This window comes from Vicugna pacos, chromosome 30 (genome assembly GCF_048564905.1).
Source record: "Vicugna pacos chromosome 30, VicPac4, whole genome shotgun sequence".
Lineage (NCBI taxonomy): Eukaryota > Metazoa > Chordata > Mammalia > Artiodactyla > Camelidae > Vicugna > Vicugna pacos.
The window spans coordinates 23,817,193-23,834,388 of NC_133016.1; the positions used below are offsets into that span (position 1 = coordinate 23,817,193).

Below are 17,196 nucleotides of genomic sequence, written 5' to 3' on the forward strand. Positions count from 1 at the left end.
GATGAGATTTATTTTTAAACTGTTAATTATGAATTAATATACAATATTAAAAGCAACCAAGTTAGCAATAATGGAATAAGGGTTAAATACATTTTAGGACATCCATAATATAGGTTATACAGATATTAAAATGTGAGATTTTCAAAGAACTGCTGCTATCACAGAAAATATTATTATTAAGTAAAAATTGGCAGAATACAGAAATATATGAAGTATGACCTGAATTCTACTAAATATTGATGTGTGTGTGTATGTGTGCGCGCACATGTGCGTATATATATATCTGTATATAATACATAAACACACATTTGAAAGGTGACAAATGGTATTGCAGAAGAGAGCAAATATAGTTAATGTTCAAGAGACTAACTTTTGTAGGTTTTTATCAAGGTTTGTTCAATTTCTCTACTCTAATATTTTTTAAAGAATCATAATAAATATCTTCATTTACACTTACCAGATCAATATTTTGCATTATATCCTGAAAGGAAGGATGAGTTCGAAATTGCTCAAAGAGATCTCGTTTGTAAAGAAGTGCATACACCAAATTTGGGTTGTGATGAAGTGAATTTGTCAGGCAGGAGTTGATGATTTCTAACATCATTCGAATCACTTCTTCAATGACGTTTAGGTCCTGCGCCTGATAAAGAAAGAAAATCCCCAGAGTCAGTGCTTTCCTCCTTGACACAGAATTGACTAGAATGAGGGCAACTGCTTTCCAATTATAACAGCACTGGAAAGATTCTGCAAAAGAACCCTTCAAGATTATGTCTGTCAAGAATTTTTAGAATTAGGTTTATCAGTTACCAGAGGATTTGAGTTAAAATCTTTTGAACTTAATATGGTTGGTGATCATTATAAATTTCACATAATAAATTATAGACTCGTAAATCTAGAAGATAATTTTGAGCTTATTCAGCCTTCAATTAATAGATCCTACGCACCCTTCGATAGCTCAGCTGGTAGAGTGGGGAACTGCAGAGGTAATTAATAGATCCTAATTTGTACTCTTATCACTGAATCACTCTAAATCATCAGCCTTGCACAATGTAAAGTTGTGGTAAGGTCTTAGCAATTCCAAGAAAAGTATCTAATTCAGAATATGACCTCATTTTTTTGCACTGTCATTTCAATGTTCAGATTTATAGATAAAGAGCCTACTTTTTTCCTATTTCCTCAAAGTCAATAACCTTTGAGAATCTGAACATGAAATGTTATAAGACAGCTACACTCAAAATAAGCAGTCAGCAAAACTCTTGGAAGGAACAACAGAAAAAGCAAAAACACAGGTGAATACAACACTTTCCTTCTAGTTTTCTAAATTATGTTTGATAGTTGAAGCAAAAATTATAACATTACCTGACGGGATTCTTAATGGATGTAAAGGAACACCTAAGACACTTACATCATAAACCAGGGAGAGCAAAGGGATTTAAAGAGGGGAAGGTTTCCGTTATCTCATTTGAACTGGTAAAATGTCTATACTACTAGACTGTAGCAAGTTATGTACATAAAATGTCTTGAGAATAACTACACAAAGAGACAGCATACACAAAAATACTACTGATACATCAAAATGGAATTCTAAAAAAGTTCTAGTGTTCACAGGAAGGCAGGAAAACAAGACAGACATGAGAAACGAGGAACAAACAGAAAGCAGAAAGTAAAATGGCGGATTTCAGCTCTAAGATATCAATTATTACATTAAATGCAAACAGTCTAAATACAACAATTAAAACCCAAAGAATGGCAGAGTGGATTAAAAAAACACATGACCCAACTACATTATCTACAAGAAACTTCAGATGCAACTCATTACAAATATAGTTAATTGAAAGTAAAATAATGGAAAACAAGATACAAATATTAATCAAAAGAAAGCTGGAAGAGCTACATTGATTATCAGATAAAGAATATTTCACTTCAAAGACTGTACGGTCTGCAAAACGAAACAAAAATTTACTATCTGGCCCCTTACGGAAAAGTTTACCACCCTGGTCTAGCAGACAAGAAGGAATACTTATTTCCATACATTTTACCTCCACCTGTATTGTTTTAAGCACAATGTCCTGAGCATTCAGTCTAAATTTATGAGACAAACAAAAAAGCAGGTAAAAATCCATGTCCAAGATACAAAGTAATCAGCAGACTCAGAGATACACAGATACTGGAAATATCAAAGAGGGAATTTAGAAGAACTATGATCTGCAAAGTCTACCATGAATCTGCAATATATTTGAATTGATGGGGAATTTTAACAGAGCTGAAAACTACAAGTAACAAATGAAAATGCTAGAATTTTTAAAAATGGTAATGTCTAGATAGATGCAACAGTAGACTTGAAAGACTCTTTTAGACATCATGGCTGAGCATGTTCCTAAAATAACAAAAGACTCAAACAACAGATTCAAGAAACTCAGAATAACCCCAAAGTATTCCCAAAACAAACAAAAAACCCCATAAAACAAAAGCCACACACTTAGATACATCATATTCAAACTACTGAAGACCAAAGAGACAGAGAAAACCTTGAAGGCAGCCCAAGGATAAAACAGATTAAATACAGAGGTACAAAGCTCAGCATTACAGCAGACTTCTCATGAGAAACTATGCAACTCAATCTAAATGGAGCGGCACTATTAAAAGGCAGAAGTAAGAGTCAAGTAGGAATTGTATCACCAGCAAAAATATCTTTCAAATAGGAAGGTGGAATAAAGACTCTTCCAGATTAAAAGAAGTTGAGACAATGTATTACTTGTATACCTGCGCTATAAGATACGCCAAAGGAATTTCTTCAGATAAGAGGAATGTGAAAGCAGACAGAACTGTAGATCTACACAAGGAAATGAATGAATTTTAATTTAAATCATTCTAAAAGAAAACTGATTTCAGAAGCAAAATAGTAACAACCTATTTATTATAGGTTTATAGTACATATATGACTCCCTTTATTGTGATACTTGCTTTAGAACCAAACCTGCAATATCTCAGAGGTATGTTTGAACTTCCAAGTTTGGCACTTTAGAATAGCAATAATCATTTGTTTTGCTAACAAATTGGGCTGGGCTTGGTAGGAACAGCTTGTCTCTGCTCCATGTGGCTTCACATGGTGCTGCTTGTCTGGAGGTCGGAGAATCCACTTTTGTGGTAGCTTTCTAGCATAAAATGGCTGCCAAGTTGGTGCTGACTGTGAGCTGGGTGCACAGCTTGGGGTAGGGACCAGAGTCTGATTCGTCTTCTCACGGTCTCTTCTGAGCTGCATGAGCTTCCTCACAGCATGAAGGTTCAAGAGATCTAATTTTAGAAATCACTTAGTGGCACTGCCACTTAGTGTCACTACAAATTGTGGCACATGCTATTTATTGAGCAGTGGCAAAGAGCATGTGAGGCAGAAGATGCTGCTGCCATCATCTTTGGAATGTATCGTCTACCATATTTCTGCTTACCATCTTTTATAAGTTTACCTCTTCCAAACCTGTCTTCCCTTTTCAGCCTCTGTTGAATTAATAAAGCTTTTTATTCTCCTGGCATCCCTCCCTCTTTCTTCTCTGCTGGTTTATAGGCTAAAGATAGTATTTCAATTCTAACAGGGGTAACCCTTTTAATTTTAACATACACATCCAACGTCAGAATTACTGCTATCCACTTCCTAAACAAGATCCAAGGAGGTTAAGGTATTTTGCTCCTCCTTGAACTGGAAGCCTCTAACCCCATTCTTCATTGTTCTGTTATAGTTGCTTAGGTTTTTAATTTCATCTTTTCAAAAACCCTATACATTGGTTTTAAAAAGTAAATGGTTAAGTAAATTTACATATTGATTTCAGTGCCTACCACTGTCTCTTGCATTCCACTTCTCTACAGATCCACCTTTCTTCTAATTGAAGTACAGCCTTTAATTGAAGTAGTGCTTTCAGTGAAGAGTTTGGATAATAAACTTTTAGAGCTTGTGTGGTTGAAATATGTCTTTATTTTGCATTCACTCTTACACGAAATTTTATCTGGGTATAGAATTACAGTTACTTTCTTCTGCACTTTAAAGATATCGGTTCACTTTATTCTGGTATCTGTTTTTGCCACTGAGAAGTTTATTGTAAACCTCACTATTGTTCCCCTGTAGATAATCTTTTTGATAGCTTTTAAGATTTACTTTCCATCCTTTAACACTCTTGAGTTTGACAACCACGTGTTTAGGTGTTCACTGATCTTTATTTATCCTGTTAAGTATTGAGTATACTTTTCATCTGACAACCTAGTCTCTTCCATAAAGATAATTTAGATGCCTTTTTCCCTCATTACCTTCCAATTTACTAACCCTCTTTGCTAGTGTCCAGTTCAGAATTTACTGTCTACTGAGCTTTCAATTTTAATGATTATATTTTTCATTCTAAGCTTTTTAATTAAATAATTCTGAGTCATGCTCTTGTTTCATTTCTCCCTGTTTTTATTTCATAATTATTTCTTCTTCTTAATATTATATCCTTCATTTATCTTTGAGGATACAAAAAATACTTAGAGTGCTTTCAAAATTATTCTATTAATTTTTAATTCTCTTTGGATAAATTTACCTTAATTATGATCATGACTATGCTGTCTGTCTCTCTTAGTATTAAGCTAGATTTTGGCATATATTTTGTAATTTTGGTTATGGAGGTTCATCTAATGTGGCTTAACCCCCCCAAATCTACAGGTCATGCAGTAGATTCCTAGAGCCCCCAGTCTGAAACTAGGTCTCACTGCTGGGATCTAAGGGCTGCTGCCCTGAAATCACACTGAAGGCGTATGGGCAGGGTCTGTCACCCAGCAACATTCCTCACAATGGGCCCATCATGAGGTTGGCTCTGGGTCCTCCCACTTTCCTTGATGCAGAACTTAACAGTCATTATTAGTATCTTTATTCAGGCTCTTTTCAGTAAGTGGTCTGTTCCAGCAGGGAACCTGGCACTAGCGTGCTGCCTCTCACCTGGGCATCCGTAGTGCCGTGCCTGCCTGCAGCAGCTTAGCTCCCGGCCCCTCCTGCCTCCTTCCAGATGTGAAGTTTGGCAGCCTCACTGCTTCAGGCCATGCTCTCTGCTTAGACTACTATTTCTATTGCTGGTCAATCAAGAAGTATCTATTTCATTTGGGGATGTGGCTATGTGTTTTAAATGTTTTCTTGTTCATCTATTATTTTTGTTTTTAGAGCAAAGGGAAGAGATCAGCCTTCATTTTGGAAACTAACAACATAATCTTGACTACAGTTTTTTCCAGTTATATTTTCATCTCACATTGTTACTTGAATTAGGAGAAGAGGAGGAAGAGAATTCGAGTTTCAGAATTCTCTCAGTCATCTAAGAGAAACTCAGTGAGACAGTATGAGTACTTTAGTAACACAAATCAAAACATTAGCTTTCTGCAGAATTTTATGTTCATAAGTATTTCATATCCATTCATGTTACATATAAGTCCTAATATATTAAACTTAAATATAAAAAATGAATTACCTATTGATAGCTTACAATTTCTGCTTTCAAACATATTGATAGTTTATTCTCCATGTTTTAATAAGTAATTTGCTGCAACAAACAGGTTATGTACCCAACCCCCAAACAGGCACCTGCTTATTTAAACCCAAACTAAGCTACTGACCATTTATTTTATTCCCATGGTAGGTAAAGAATAGACTGGAAACTCTACATTACTAAGCATAGTCTTCACTTCGCATTAATCAATCTGACTGGGGCTTCTTAAGGGTTACACTAACCCTCTTATACTTAGAGGAGTTACTGGGTATTTTACTTAACTTCTTTTTTATTGTTTCTGTGACAAGTTCCAGCTCTAGTGCTATCTTTTAAAAATTATTTTCAGCTACAGATTTATAAATTAAATGACAAGGACATAAAGTTTCTCTGGCATTATTCAAATCGACTGAAAATATAATGTGAGAAGTTACAGCAAAGACATTTTATATGATATCATATTTTGCCATACTGTCATACTAGAAAGCATCCTGTATATTTTAATGTTATAAGACTATTATAAAACAAAATAAGAAATTAAACATAATTCAGAAATTAAAAATAAGCTTAAATTAAGGAGTAGCTGATTATAATTTTTGACAATATCTACCTTAACATGTAACACTGTAAATAATTTAGGTTATTAAAATATCTTTTATTGATAGACCTCCTTCTCAAGTCCAGCTCAACTACTCTGTTTATGAGATAAGGTCAGTTTCCTTCCTGGTTATATTCAGGGCTGAAATTCAAAATATTTAACAACTAGTAGGCCAAAATATTCAGCAACGGCTAGACCTACTGGATGTGGGTTGTATATGACCGAGGGCCCCACTAGCTTGCCCCTGCTGGCTGTCAGTCACATATACTCCCCATAGCTGCCTTCACAGGGATTCTTTCTTGAGAAATAATATGAAGTTTCCTTGAAAATAAGGTATCTACATTAATTTCTACATGTTATTTTATTCAATTCAGCAATTCTTTAGCTTAATACTGAGCACTTCAGTTATTATCTATCCAGCTAGAAAGCTTCGAATTTGATCAAAGAATTATGAAATTATAAAACACACTCAGACGTTAACCAAGACACTCCCAACACCCCTTTAATGCCTAGAATCCCTTCTATAAAATTCACTACAAGCGGTCAACCAACTTATCTTTGAACACTGAAACCTTTTGAGAGGCTCCTGGTTCATTCTTTCTTTGTAGTTACTGTAGTTTAGCAGAAGTTCATCACCTCAGTTCTTCTACTCATTGGTCTTTGACCCTTGTCACAGCTAACACCTTCTCCTCAAACCTATCAGCAACTTCAACTGTTCTTCAACATAACCCAGTTTAGAGTCTTATTCTTTATCTTCTGTCAGATGCACACCATTTGGACTGTTTTGATATTAGGTGTAATTCTATATATTTAGTTATCTTTGTTAAGATACATAAATACGTAAATGTCCATTTTTATAATCCCAGTAACTAATTCATTTTTCTTTTTAATTAACAGGTTTGCTAACCCTACTTTATCATCCTTTAAGGAACAGCCGGCATCACTGCTATGTCAGTTGCTTCCTAAAAACCACACTCTTGTGGATCTTCCCAATTGTGTTGGAAAATCAATTGCACCAAACAGGTCATGAAACAAATCATGGGCCAGAGGAGTAAATTATGTACCCCAAGATTCTGCTTCACTAGAAATAAAATATCAAACTTTTGTCTAATTCTAATTTCCAAGGAAAATTATTCCAATAATTATAATTTACAAGTTATTTGAATCTTCAAGTCGCTACTATAAGTAGATTTTAGTGTAGGTATTATGCATGGCAATAAACAAATGAAACCCTTTATGTTTCATTTTTAAAAAGCATTCTTGGGTAATAATCATCACTTGTAAAAAGATGAAAAATCAGCATGAATTTGACTAGAGCGTCTTTAAAATGACAAAATTATCCAAATCTCAGTATTTAAACAGACATAAAAGGTTCTCTAATCTAATCATTATTTGGGTGTCAGAATCTCAAATGGTATTAAAAAGAGTTGCTATTTGATTTTTTTTTCCATGAAGGTTAAATAAGGTAGGATTTGTAATGCCCTTAAAATAGTGTGTAACACACGGTAAGTACCATGTGAGTGTTTTTAAAAATAAAAATAAGTACATTAAAAGTGTTTTAAAGGAGAAAAATCATTTTAATTTTAGACATTACAAAAAGAACATAAAGACAACTGCCCTTCTGAAATGGATAAATGAATGCAATTACTATAACTACAAATAATCATATCCCTTAGTCTTAAATATAAGCACCAAATTCTACTTTTATTAAATTACAAAACTGGTCTTTTAGGGAAGTGTAAAGAAAAAACGGACTTACATTTATGGAATAAAATAAAATTTTTAAAAAAGACATGTTTAAAAAAACTAACCAAAATTAGCTTTGTCAGAGAGAAAAATCCAATGGCTCATTGGTAGAGCAGCAAAAATACGTGGAGAATACTGTGCCTTTTTCATTCATGGTATTTTCTTTTTAGTACATACAGCTTCCATTCCAGGAATGGATCCCACGTCAAACAGACTTTCTTCTTAAAAAAAAAAAAAAAAAAGAATACTTATTTTATTGCAGAAAATCTCAAATGTAAAAACAAGGGCCCTGAGGAAACGGCTCCATTTTCAGAGGTTTCTGATGGTTTTATACACGTTGGTAATGAACACTGAACAAGTTCTGTGCTAAGCAGTGAGTTCATGTCAAACGGACAAGCTGGCAGTTGTGGGAGTACCTTGCCCTGTCAACAGCAGTCATGGCTGCTTCATTATATAAACTTCCTTTTCCTTTTAAGCGGGAATTTATACAGTTAAATAGTTTCAAATCATTTATTTTTAGTTTCCTTAAGAGAAGCATATGTGTCTTGTTTGTATTAGTTTTGGGGGGATTCCAAGAGAGTTGTCTAAATTTCCTGCATTTTCAGCAGAAAATAAAACCTTCAACAAAATTAATGGGACTGTGCCAAAGTGGCGAAGGAGTGGGGGAAGCACACACGCAAGACTCTCTTTAAAGTTAATGCGCAAATGGCCTTCAAAGCCAATCATTTGGTGATGGAGCCTCGTTATCTCTGTGCTGTTAAAATTCACTGGCACCACACACGGAAAAGCTTTGTGACCATGTTATTTCCAGACAGAACTGGATTTGTCTCAAAATATCAAGCTTCTGATAACAGGGACTAGCTTTCTATTACATCCAAATCACAGCTAAAGAATCAATCCCGTGACTAGAGGAGACAATGTATAACCTTAATAAAGTCGGGGGAGGGGGACCGGGACGGGGAGGTAGAAGGCTGTGTCTTGAGTAACACGATGTGGACGTTTTCTTCGTTTCTTGGACAAGGTCTGAATGTGGCCTGCAGCCTAAACTGGAACCCTGGGAAGTCTGTTATTTAAAACATGCTTGCAAGTGGCAGGAAGGCAAGATGATGGTGGCTGCTAGGGGACACGGGCTAACTTTACACACTTCTCCACACCTGGAAAACAGCCAGTGAACTAACAAAAAGAAAAGGAAAGTTCTGACTGAAATCCGAGTAAACTGCAGCCCCCAGCAAGCACATTACCTTAGCAGGCTACTCAACTGGCCAGAAAGGGGGGGTGGGCAGAACAGTGCTACTGGCCCTGCTACTGGCAGCAGAGTAAGCACACGCCCAAGCTTGGAGTTTTTCATTTTGTTTTTAAAAATTCAATATTTTGCATTAAGAACTAAGTGTTCATTTCCATTCTCCTCCCACATATATCGGTGTTTTATTATAATAGCAGTGTCTTTCCACATCCCATAAAAAGTAATATCTAAGCAAAACAATTCTCTAGGAAGATGTATTGCCTTTTTTTTTTAAAAGAGCTCGACATTCTGCAGAGTGCCTGCCGTCACCCCACTTTGAGATAGAAGAGTCCCAATTCTAGTCTCAACTCAGTAACTAGCTGTGTGGCTTTCGGTAATCACTTAACCTGGATTGCAGGTTTTCATTTGCAAACATAAATGCGTATGAGAGTTTAAAAATCCCTTCCTAGTCTCAAGCCTTAGCTCCCATAAAGAATTTGGAAATAACTGAATTTAGAAAGCAAGTTTTATTAGACTAACCAAAAATGTGATTAATGTAGAAAAATCTTCAGGGGGACCTCAAACTTCGGTAACATTCAGATTTTACTTTGGATTACTGCAGCACCTGAAACAGTGTCACTGTTCACTGAGGAGGGAAAAAAGCCCCCACAAGCTCTGAGAATACAAATGCATAAGGCTAAGTTGGAAAGCAATCATTTTCTAAACCAATGAACCTACTGATTCTTTAATAATTTATTTTTTCAGCATTTCTTAGTTACCTTTGTTAACACACAGAAGGGGAATAATCTCTAAAGCTGTATGTCAGGATTTCATCGCATGGACGTCAGAGACCTATGATGCCCTTTTTTCATTCTTTCTTTGGAAGAAGAGTAGGTGGCGCTAAGAAAGGCAGGGAAGAACCACATACAAGGGAGCTAAAGCCCTGATGTTCACAAACAAAATGAAAAAGAGAGGTAACCACGAGTTAGCAGAGAGAAGCTCTAGCACGGGTCCTGGTCCCAGTCGTGCCAGGGACTGGACAAGCCACTTTCTGGGCCTCAAGCGGAAAATAAATGGGCTCTTTGGGCAACGCAGGGAAGCATTAAGGGACCCAGACTGGCTTCTGCTCAGGATGTGGAAAGCTGCAAAGGATGCTGCTCCTTACCCTAACGATGAGGAAAAGCCAGATAATTTAATATGACAGAAGTCTTCTCAAGACCATCAGAGACTGATTCTGCCAAGTAATCAAGTGGAATGAATTCCCAAGAAGGACACGTTCTCCAAGGAGAGAAGGAACACAGGCACCCCCTCACTTCCGACAGAGCGCAGGCAGACGAGGCACTCTCCACACGAGTGGGTAAGAAGAAATCAGACGAGATTTTAATCAGTTCTTAGAAGCTTAGTGTGGTCTAAGCTCAGTGTCAGTCAGAGAGCTGGAGCTTCAGATACAGTGGAGTCTGCCCTCACCCAAAAGTTTTTTCCCCCCTCAATTTTTTTTACTGTGATAAAGTACACACAAAATAATATTTAGCATCTTAACCATTTTTCAATGTGCAACTCAGTGGCATTAAGTACATTCACATTGTTGTGCAACCATCACCATCCTGCATCCACAGAACTCTTCATCTGGCAAAACTGAATCTTTGTACACATTAAACAGCAACTCCTCATTCCCCGCTCTCTGCAGCTCTGACCACCACCCTCCACTTACCAGGAATTTGACTATGCTAGGAACCACATACAAGCGGGATTGTACAGCATTTGTTTTCTTTTTTTTCACACCCAAAAGTTCATTTTGACGGGCCTCTACCAGGTCCTCAAGAGCCCCTCTATTTGGCTCAAGATAGCAGGTGACCAGCCACCACTGCGGGCAGGCACCAAGACTCTGCTACTTCCAAGACAGGCTCTCATGCCAAGCAAAAGCCTTAAGCTCCTGGGGCACTAAACCCTTCTGGTTTAGAGCATAGGCAAATTTCCACTGTTTTGGGGAGGAAGTAGGAACATCACCCCTCTGCCTCTGAATGAGAAGCAGGAAACTATCTCACCCCCAGGATACACGCAAAGATCCATTCCTGCTGGTGGAGGGACAGAAGCAAAAATCTTCTAACGCTGGTGTTGGGGCAAGATCCCATACATATACCAATACCAAACAAAAGTGCTATCACTGGGGAAGGGACAGTAAATCCCCATTCAAGGACAACCACAGACACAAGGCAGAGTTTGGCTGCCAAGGGGAGGAGGAGCAGAGATGCTAGGAAAGCCCTACCTCTAAGACTCAGGTATACCCAGGGACTCTGCAAGATTGGGGCTGGAACAGGACCCTAGAAAGACCCCTTCTCTTCTCTAACTCCACTGCAAGGACTGCTGCAAGCAGAGTACAGTAAAGAAACAATGGAAAAACCAACCAACCAACCCCTGGCCCCACTCTTTAAGCCCAGGTAACAACTGATGGGGGGATGGGAAGTTGGTGGTATGATGAAGACAAAAACCCAAACCCAAATCCAGTCCTAACTAGAATGATCCAAGTCCACATTAGCAGCCTAGTAGTAGAGATGTCCCCATTTACAGTCATAAATACTTTTTGCTTCAGACTGCTGTTCTATACACAACATCTGGTGTTGAATCGAAAATTATGAGACACATAAAATAAGTTATATGGCCCACAAGTAAAACAGAATATATGATTCAGTAGGTGCTGGGGATGGAGTAGTAATCTAGGCATGTCCATACCTTTACACAGGTTGTCATTTAGAGGAGATACACCCTGGGAAGTATATGGTGCTATGAGAACTCCTGAGGGTTGCTGGGGGTGGGGGATAGGAAGGAAAAAGAGGTTTCCCAGAGGAAGTACAGCAGGGCGGTTAGGAACATAAACTCTGGAGTCAGGCCTAAATTTGATAAACCCCAGCTTTAGTATTTACTAGCTGTGTGTCCTTGGGCAATTTATTGAGTCATTCTGAGCCTCAGCTTTCTCATCTGAAAAATTAGAATATTATCTGTTTTTACAGGATGTGATTAAATAGAATAATGCATTGAAAAACATTTGCTGTCTTGCCTAAAAGATGGAAAGTGCTTATAACATGGTAGTTACTATAATTACTTATTATTAACCTGTACAAGTTGGTGGGAGAGGTGGGAAGGCAGAAGGAACTGCATGAACAAAAAGCCCAACAGTGAAGTGGACCCTAGTAGGGTATGGACATCCAGTTTGGCTAGAACATCAAATATAAGAAAGGAGTTACAAGAGGAGAAACTAGATCAAGCAGGTCTCACCGGTCAAGGCAGATGAGTCCAAGACTTCCCTCAGTTCAGAGAAGACCTTGAGGGCTCCTTCCAGCTAAGAAATACTCAAAACGAGAAGGAAAAAACACTTCTGGTTAGAAAATAGCTCTAGAGAGCTGCAAGTCGCTCTAGGATAAGAGACAGTGAAGCAACCCCAGAGAGGTTCAGGGAACACACTGTGAAGACCTGCTGAGGTAGAGATTCAGGGGTGTTACTTGCTAGTTCTAGTGCAAGGGCATGAGAAATGGAAAGGAGACAGCACAGGCTGAAAGTTAAGCGTGAACTTTGGGACTATTATCCAAAATTTTGAAAAATAGCAAAGGGAAGAAATTTTCTAACAGAACAACACATAGTACAAAGCCATACTAATTAATATGTTAGAAACGGTACCCTAGAAAGAGCATTGGAAGAAAAAGAATCCAGAAGCGTATCCAAGTATATATGGGAACTTGGTAAGTTACACACAGATTCATTTCAGAGGAGATAAAAAACTGAATCGCTGTTACTGGGTTAACTGAGTAACAGTTAAATAGAAAAACAGTGAAGGCAGTATCTCTAATTTATTCCTCTCAACAAAAAGAATGCTAGAATGTTAAAAGGTAAAAAAATAAACCTTAAGGAGGTAGAAAATATATAGGTAAATATTTTCATAATCTTGACCCTGGGATGGGGTAAGGAATAGACAGGGAGGCATTTCAATATTTGAGGGGGGGGGGAATCCAGAGTTTCTAAAAGAAAAAGCACATAGTTTTGAATACATGAAAATGTAAGTCTCTTGAACTGAAAAATGCTAATCAGTAATAAAGATGCAACCAAAAGTGTACTTACAGAAAAAGGCACAGTCCCACAGTCATCCACAAGTAAACAAGTAAAATTTAGTTGGTAAACAAAATGAACCCAAAGAAAACAGGTCAGAAAAAAGGATAAAAATAAAAACCTAAACAGATAAATTAGAACACAGAATAAAACCACAAGAGAATAAGCAAATAAATATATTTGTTTCTTTTAGAAGTAAACAGAAAACAGACAAAACACTCATCACGAAAAAGAGCAAAAACACAAGTATAAAACATTAGGGAAGAGAAAGGGAATGTAACTACAGATATGGAGGACACTTCAAGTAACAATTCTCTGTATAATTCTCTGAGAAAATAGACCCTCTGACAAAAATGCAAAGATTTTAAAAAAACTAATGATATTCTCTTAGTGAGGTTGTAGGAAAACAGGAACTCTCATGTAATGTTAGTGGGAATACAAGATGGTACAATCTCACTGAAGGAACATTTGGCAGTATATATAAAAATTACATGGGCATTTGCACTTTGACACAGAAATCCCACCTTTAGGAAGTGACTACAAAGACAGATCTGCACAACTACGCAACAGCATACGCACAAGGCTACTCACTGTTACGGCATCACTTGTGATAGTGAAAGAAAACAAAATGTCCATCATATATCCACATAAGGGAAGACTATGCAGTCAGGAAAAGCAATGAAGATGTCTTTACACTAACATGGAGAGATTTCTGGGATTTACTGTTAATATATAGCAAGGAGTAGAATGGAATACATAATGTGTTATCTTTTGGGTAAGAAAGGTCCTTGGGAAGAGTGTGTGTGTGTGTGTGTGTGTGTGTGTGTTTATGTAAAAAAACAAACCCTCTGGAAGGATAAACTAAAAATAATACAGAATAAAAATAGTTGCCTTTAGAAGAAGAGAGGAAACAAGAAGAGGGGACAGGGATGAAAGCAAGACCTCTCTATGTAGACTCAGTCACAGTTTGACTTAGGAAACAAACGTCATATATTCCAAAATAAAACTAAATCAAGAATTAAAAAGAATTCTCTAAAACTTGACAATGAACTGAAATGATGTATCAGAATGGTGACATAAGAATTACTTCATGTGTCTTTAACACAGTATTTTGACTGTACATAAATATATTAGTAGAATATTAAAATGAATATATTCTAAGGACAAATAGAACTGAAATCTCAAACTTTATTCAATAGTCTAATTACTGGTAGTCATATTACTGGCATTATTTTGAAGCTACAGATTACTTAGCACAAATAAATAATTATATTAACACTTTTAAGAATCAAGGTTTTCAGCACAAGAGTGGTGACATAAACAAAACCAAAGGAAAAAAGCTAAAAACTCATTAAGTTAAATGTGAATTTAAAACCATAAACAAATGATTTTTTCTTCCAAAAAACATGCATTTTCTAATGAAAAGGTCTAGTAGTAATGACAACCAAACAGCAATGAGCATACTGTCAGATTATGTTCTCTAAATAGCATTCACCACCACCACCAAAACAAACAAACAAACAAATAAACAAACAAACAAAAATCCCTATAAACAAAGAAAAAAACCCCCAAGCCAAGTCTCCTTGAAAGGATGACTGATACCTGGGAGAAAGTACAGATTACTAGCTGGGACATCTTGTCCTAGAAATCAAGGAAGCTTTTAATGACTAGTGGATTGTGTTAAAGGGGCAAAGAAGTCAACCCAATGTGAGACCAAGTGACCAAAGATGAAACTGCAAAGAACTGAGATTCCTGAGATTCCTGAGATGAAATTTCTGGCAGGTAGATAAGAAGTTTTAGAACAACGCATGCACTTCAGTAGGGACAGTTGTAACAGCTGGATATGTGCATGCACGCACATACCCAGACACACTGTTTAAAGTCTCCAGAAAGTTCTCAAGGCAGTAAGAAATTGTAAAGGCAAGATCTGAGAAAAGAGGAAAGTCTAAAAGGTTACTTTGGCATTTAGAATCCCTTTTCCCTTAAGGGTGTTTGCTGAAGTACAGCCTGAGAAGCTGAATAGCTAAGAAGCTTAGTGTAGAGTTTGTTAGGGTCACAGGACTTGAAGGAGGCAAGGGCCAAAACTGGAATTCAGGGTCTGTCAGAGAGGAGGGGCCCAGGTAATAACATCAGGCTTTCATCTGGAAGTCCAAGAGCTATGCCTGAATTGTAAGAGTAAAAAGAAATAGACCATCCATCACAGAGAGTAAAGTCCAGCTTTGAAGCACCTCAGTCAGATGCGATTAGGTCAGTTTGGGTATAATAGCACTCCTAGCCCAGAGAGTTACCACAAGCAAAGATCTTCTCTGGAGGAAGAAAACATTGTCTAGGGTCTGGAATTATCTCCACAATTTTTCGTACAATGTCTGCCACTCAATAAAAATAACCAGGCACTTCAAAAGATATGATAACATAACCAAATTCAAGAGAAAAAATAAACAGTAGAAACAGACTCACAGGGGAACATCAGGCATGTACTTTAAAATAACTAACTGTGCTTAATAGATTCAAAGGCAAGACTGAGAATTCTGGCAGAAAATTTGAAACTTACAAAAAAGAACCACTTAAAAAATCTGGAAGTTAAAAATACAAGAACAGAATTAAGAACTTAACGGTTGGGCTACAGGAGACAAGACAATTGTAGAGATAATTAGTGAAGTAGAAAATAGCTGATGAGAAAAAAAATCCAGAATAAAGACAAAGGGGCAGAAACAACATTTTAGAGGTACCAGCCAGCAGGGAAATTTCTATAACTGATGAAATGCACCACGTAACAAATTCAAAAAGTACTATGAACATTAGCAGGATAAATCTGACCCAAACCACCCTAAGTATATAATAATAAAACTGCTAAAAAACTAAAGACAAAGCAGCCGGGGGTGGGGGGGGGCAATCTGTGATAATTTATGTACTTAAGATTTGTGCACTTTTCTGTATATATGCAATGCTTTCCTAAAAAGGTTTTTTTTTTAAAGAATAAGAATGCAGTGGGTTTAAATATATTCAATATATAACACTCCATGAGTTTAATAATAATCCTTTAAAAAGTGAGAGAGAGAAATCTCTTACCCCTAAAACTGAACAATTCACTGGACAACAGTTTAAGTAACTAGGTCACCTAAAAACTGGAGATTAAGAGTAATTAAGCCTTTTTCTTGATTTTCCTTTATGAACGGAATTTCAACGAGTCCTATCTGATGAAGAAACATTCTTCTTTATAGAATAATTATAGCTAATAAATATAAAAGGAAAAATAATTCTGAAAATCAAAATACTTAATTCTTATTACTCTTAATCAAATAATTTAGGCAACAATATTCAATGGATAAAACTATTAGATAAAAATCTGAGGTGGAACTTCACAATGTTGTGAAACTGGGCTGTGCCCACTGAAATCACCGATCAATAAATCACTGAACGTAAGACAACGCCTCCTAATGTGTGGGGCAAACAGTACCACCTCTGAAGTATTCTTGCCAAGAAAGATGAATCTGAATCTACTCAAGTCTTCAGGGCTGACTTCCATGCACAGTAAATACGAGGGATAGAGAACAAGTTAAATAACACTAAAGTAAGCAAAAGGACATACTCAGAATGTGGAAGATTTTACAGGACAAGTATTTTTTTCTGCAACATGAGAAAAAAAATAGAAAGGGGACTGCTCTAGATTAGAAGAGATTTAACAGATATAACAGCTAAATGTGTGAATTTTATTTGAATTATGATTTTAACACATTGTCAATATCCCTATTTAAGACTATCAGAGACATCTGACTATGCTGTGTAGTAGGTTACATTTAGGAAATACTGCTACTTTTGTTAGGTGTGATAATGACAAGGAATTAAGAAAGAAACCATTATTTTTAGAGATGCATACCAAAATATGAAGGAGTGAAATTCCAAGATTTACTATGAAATATTTCAGCAAAGGAAAAATAAATGGGTCAGATGAAGGATATATGACAAAAGCTCACTGTAGAATCTAGATAGTTGTTCATTAAACAACTTTCAAATATGTCTGAATATTTTTCAAAATA

At 36.6% G+C, this 17,196-nt stretch overlaps 1 protein-coding gene across 6 annotated transcripts in view; it reads right to left on the reverse strand.

The window, feature by feature from the left end:
• DYM (dymeclin) overlaps positions 1-17,196 on the reverse strand; it is a 317,249-nt gene that overhangs the window by 61,773 nt on the left and 238,280 nt on the right. For all 6 annotated transcript variants that reach the window (XM_072952333.1, XM_072952335.1, XM_072952338.1 and 3 more), the window contains one exon: positions 458-640. In XM_072952333.1, the coding sequence (XP_072808434.1) occupies positions 458-640 (183 nt within the window). The remainder of the gene's footprint in view (positions 1-457; positions 641-17,196) is intronic.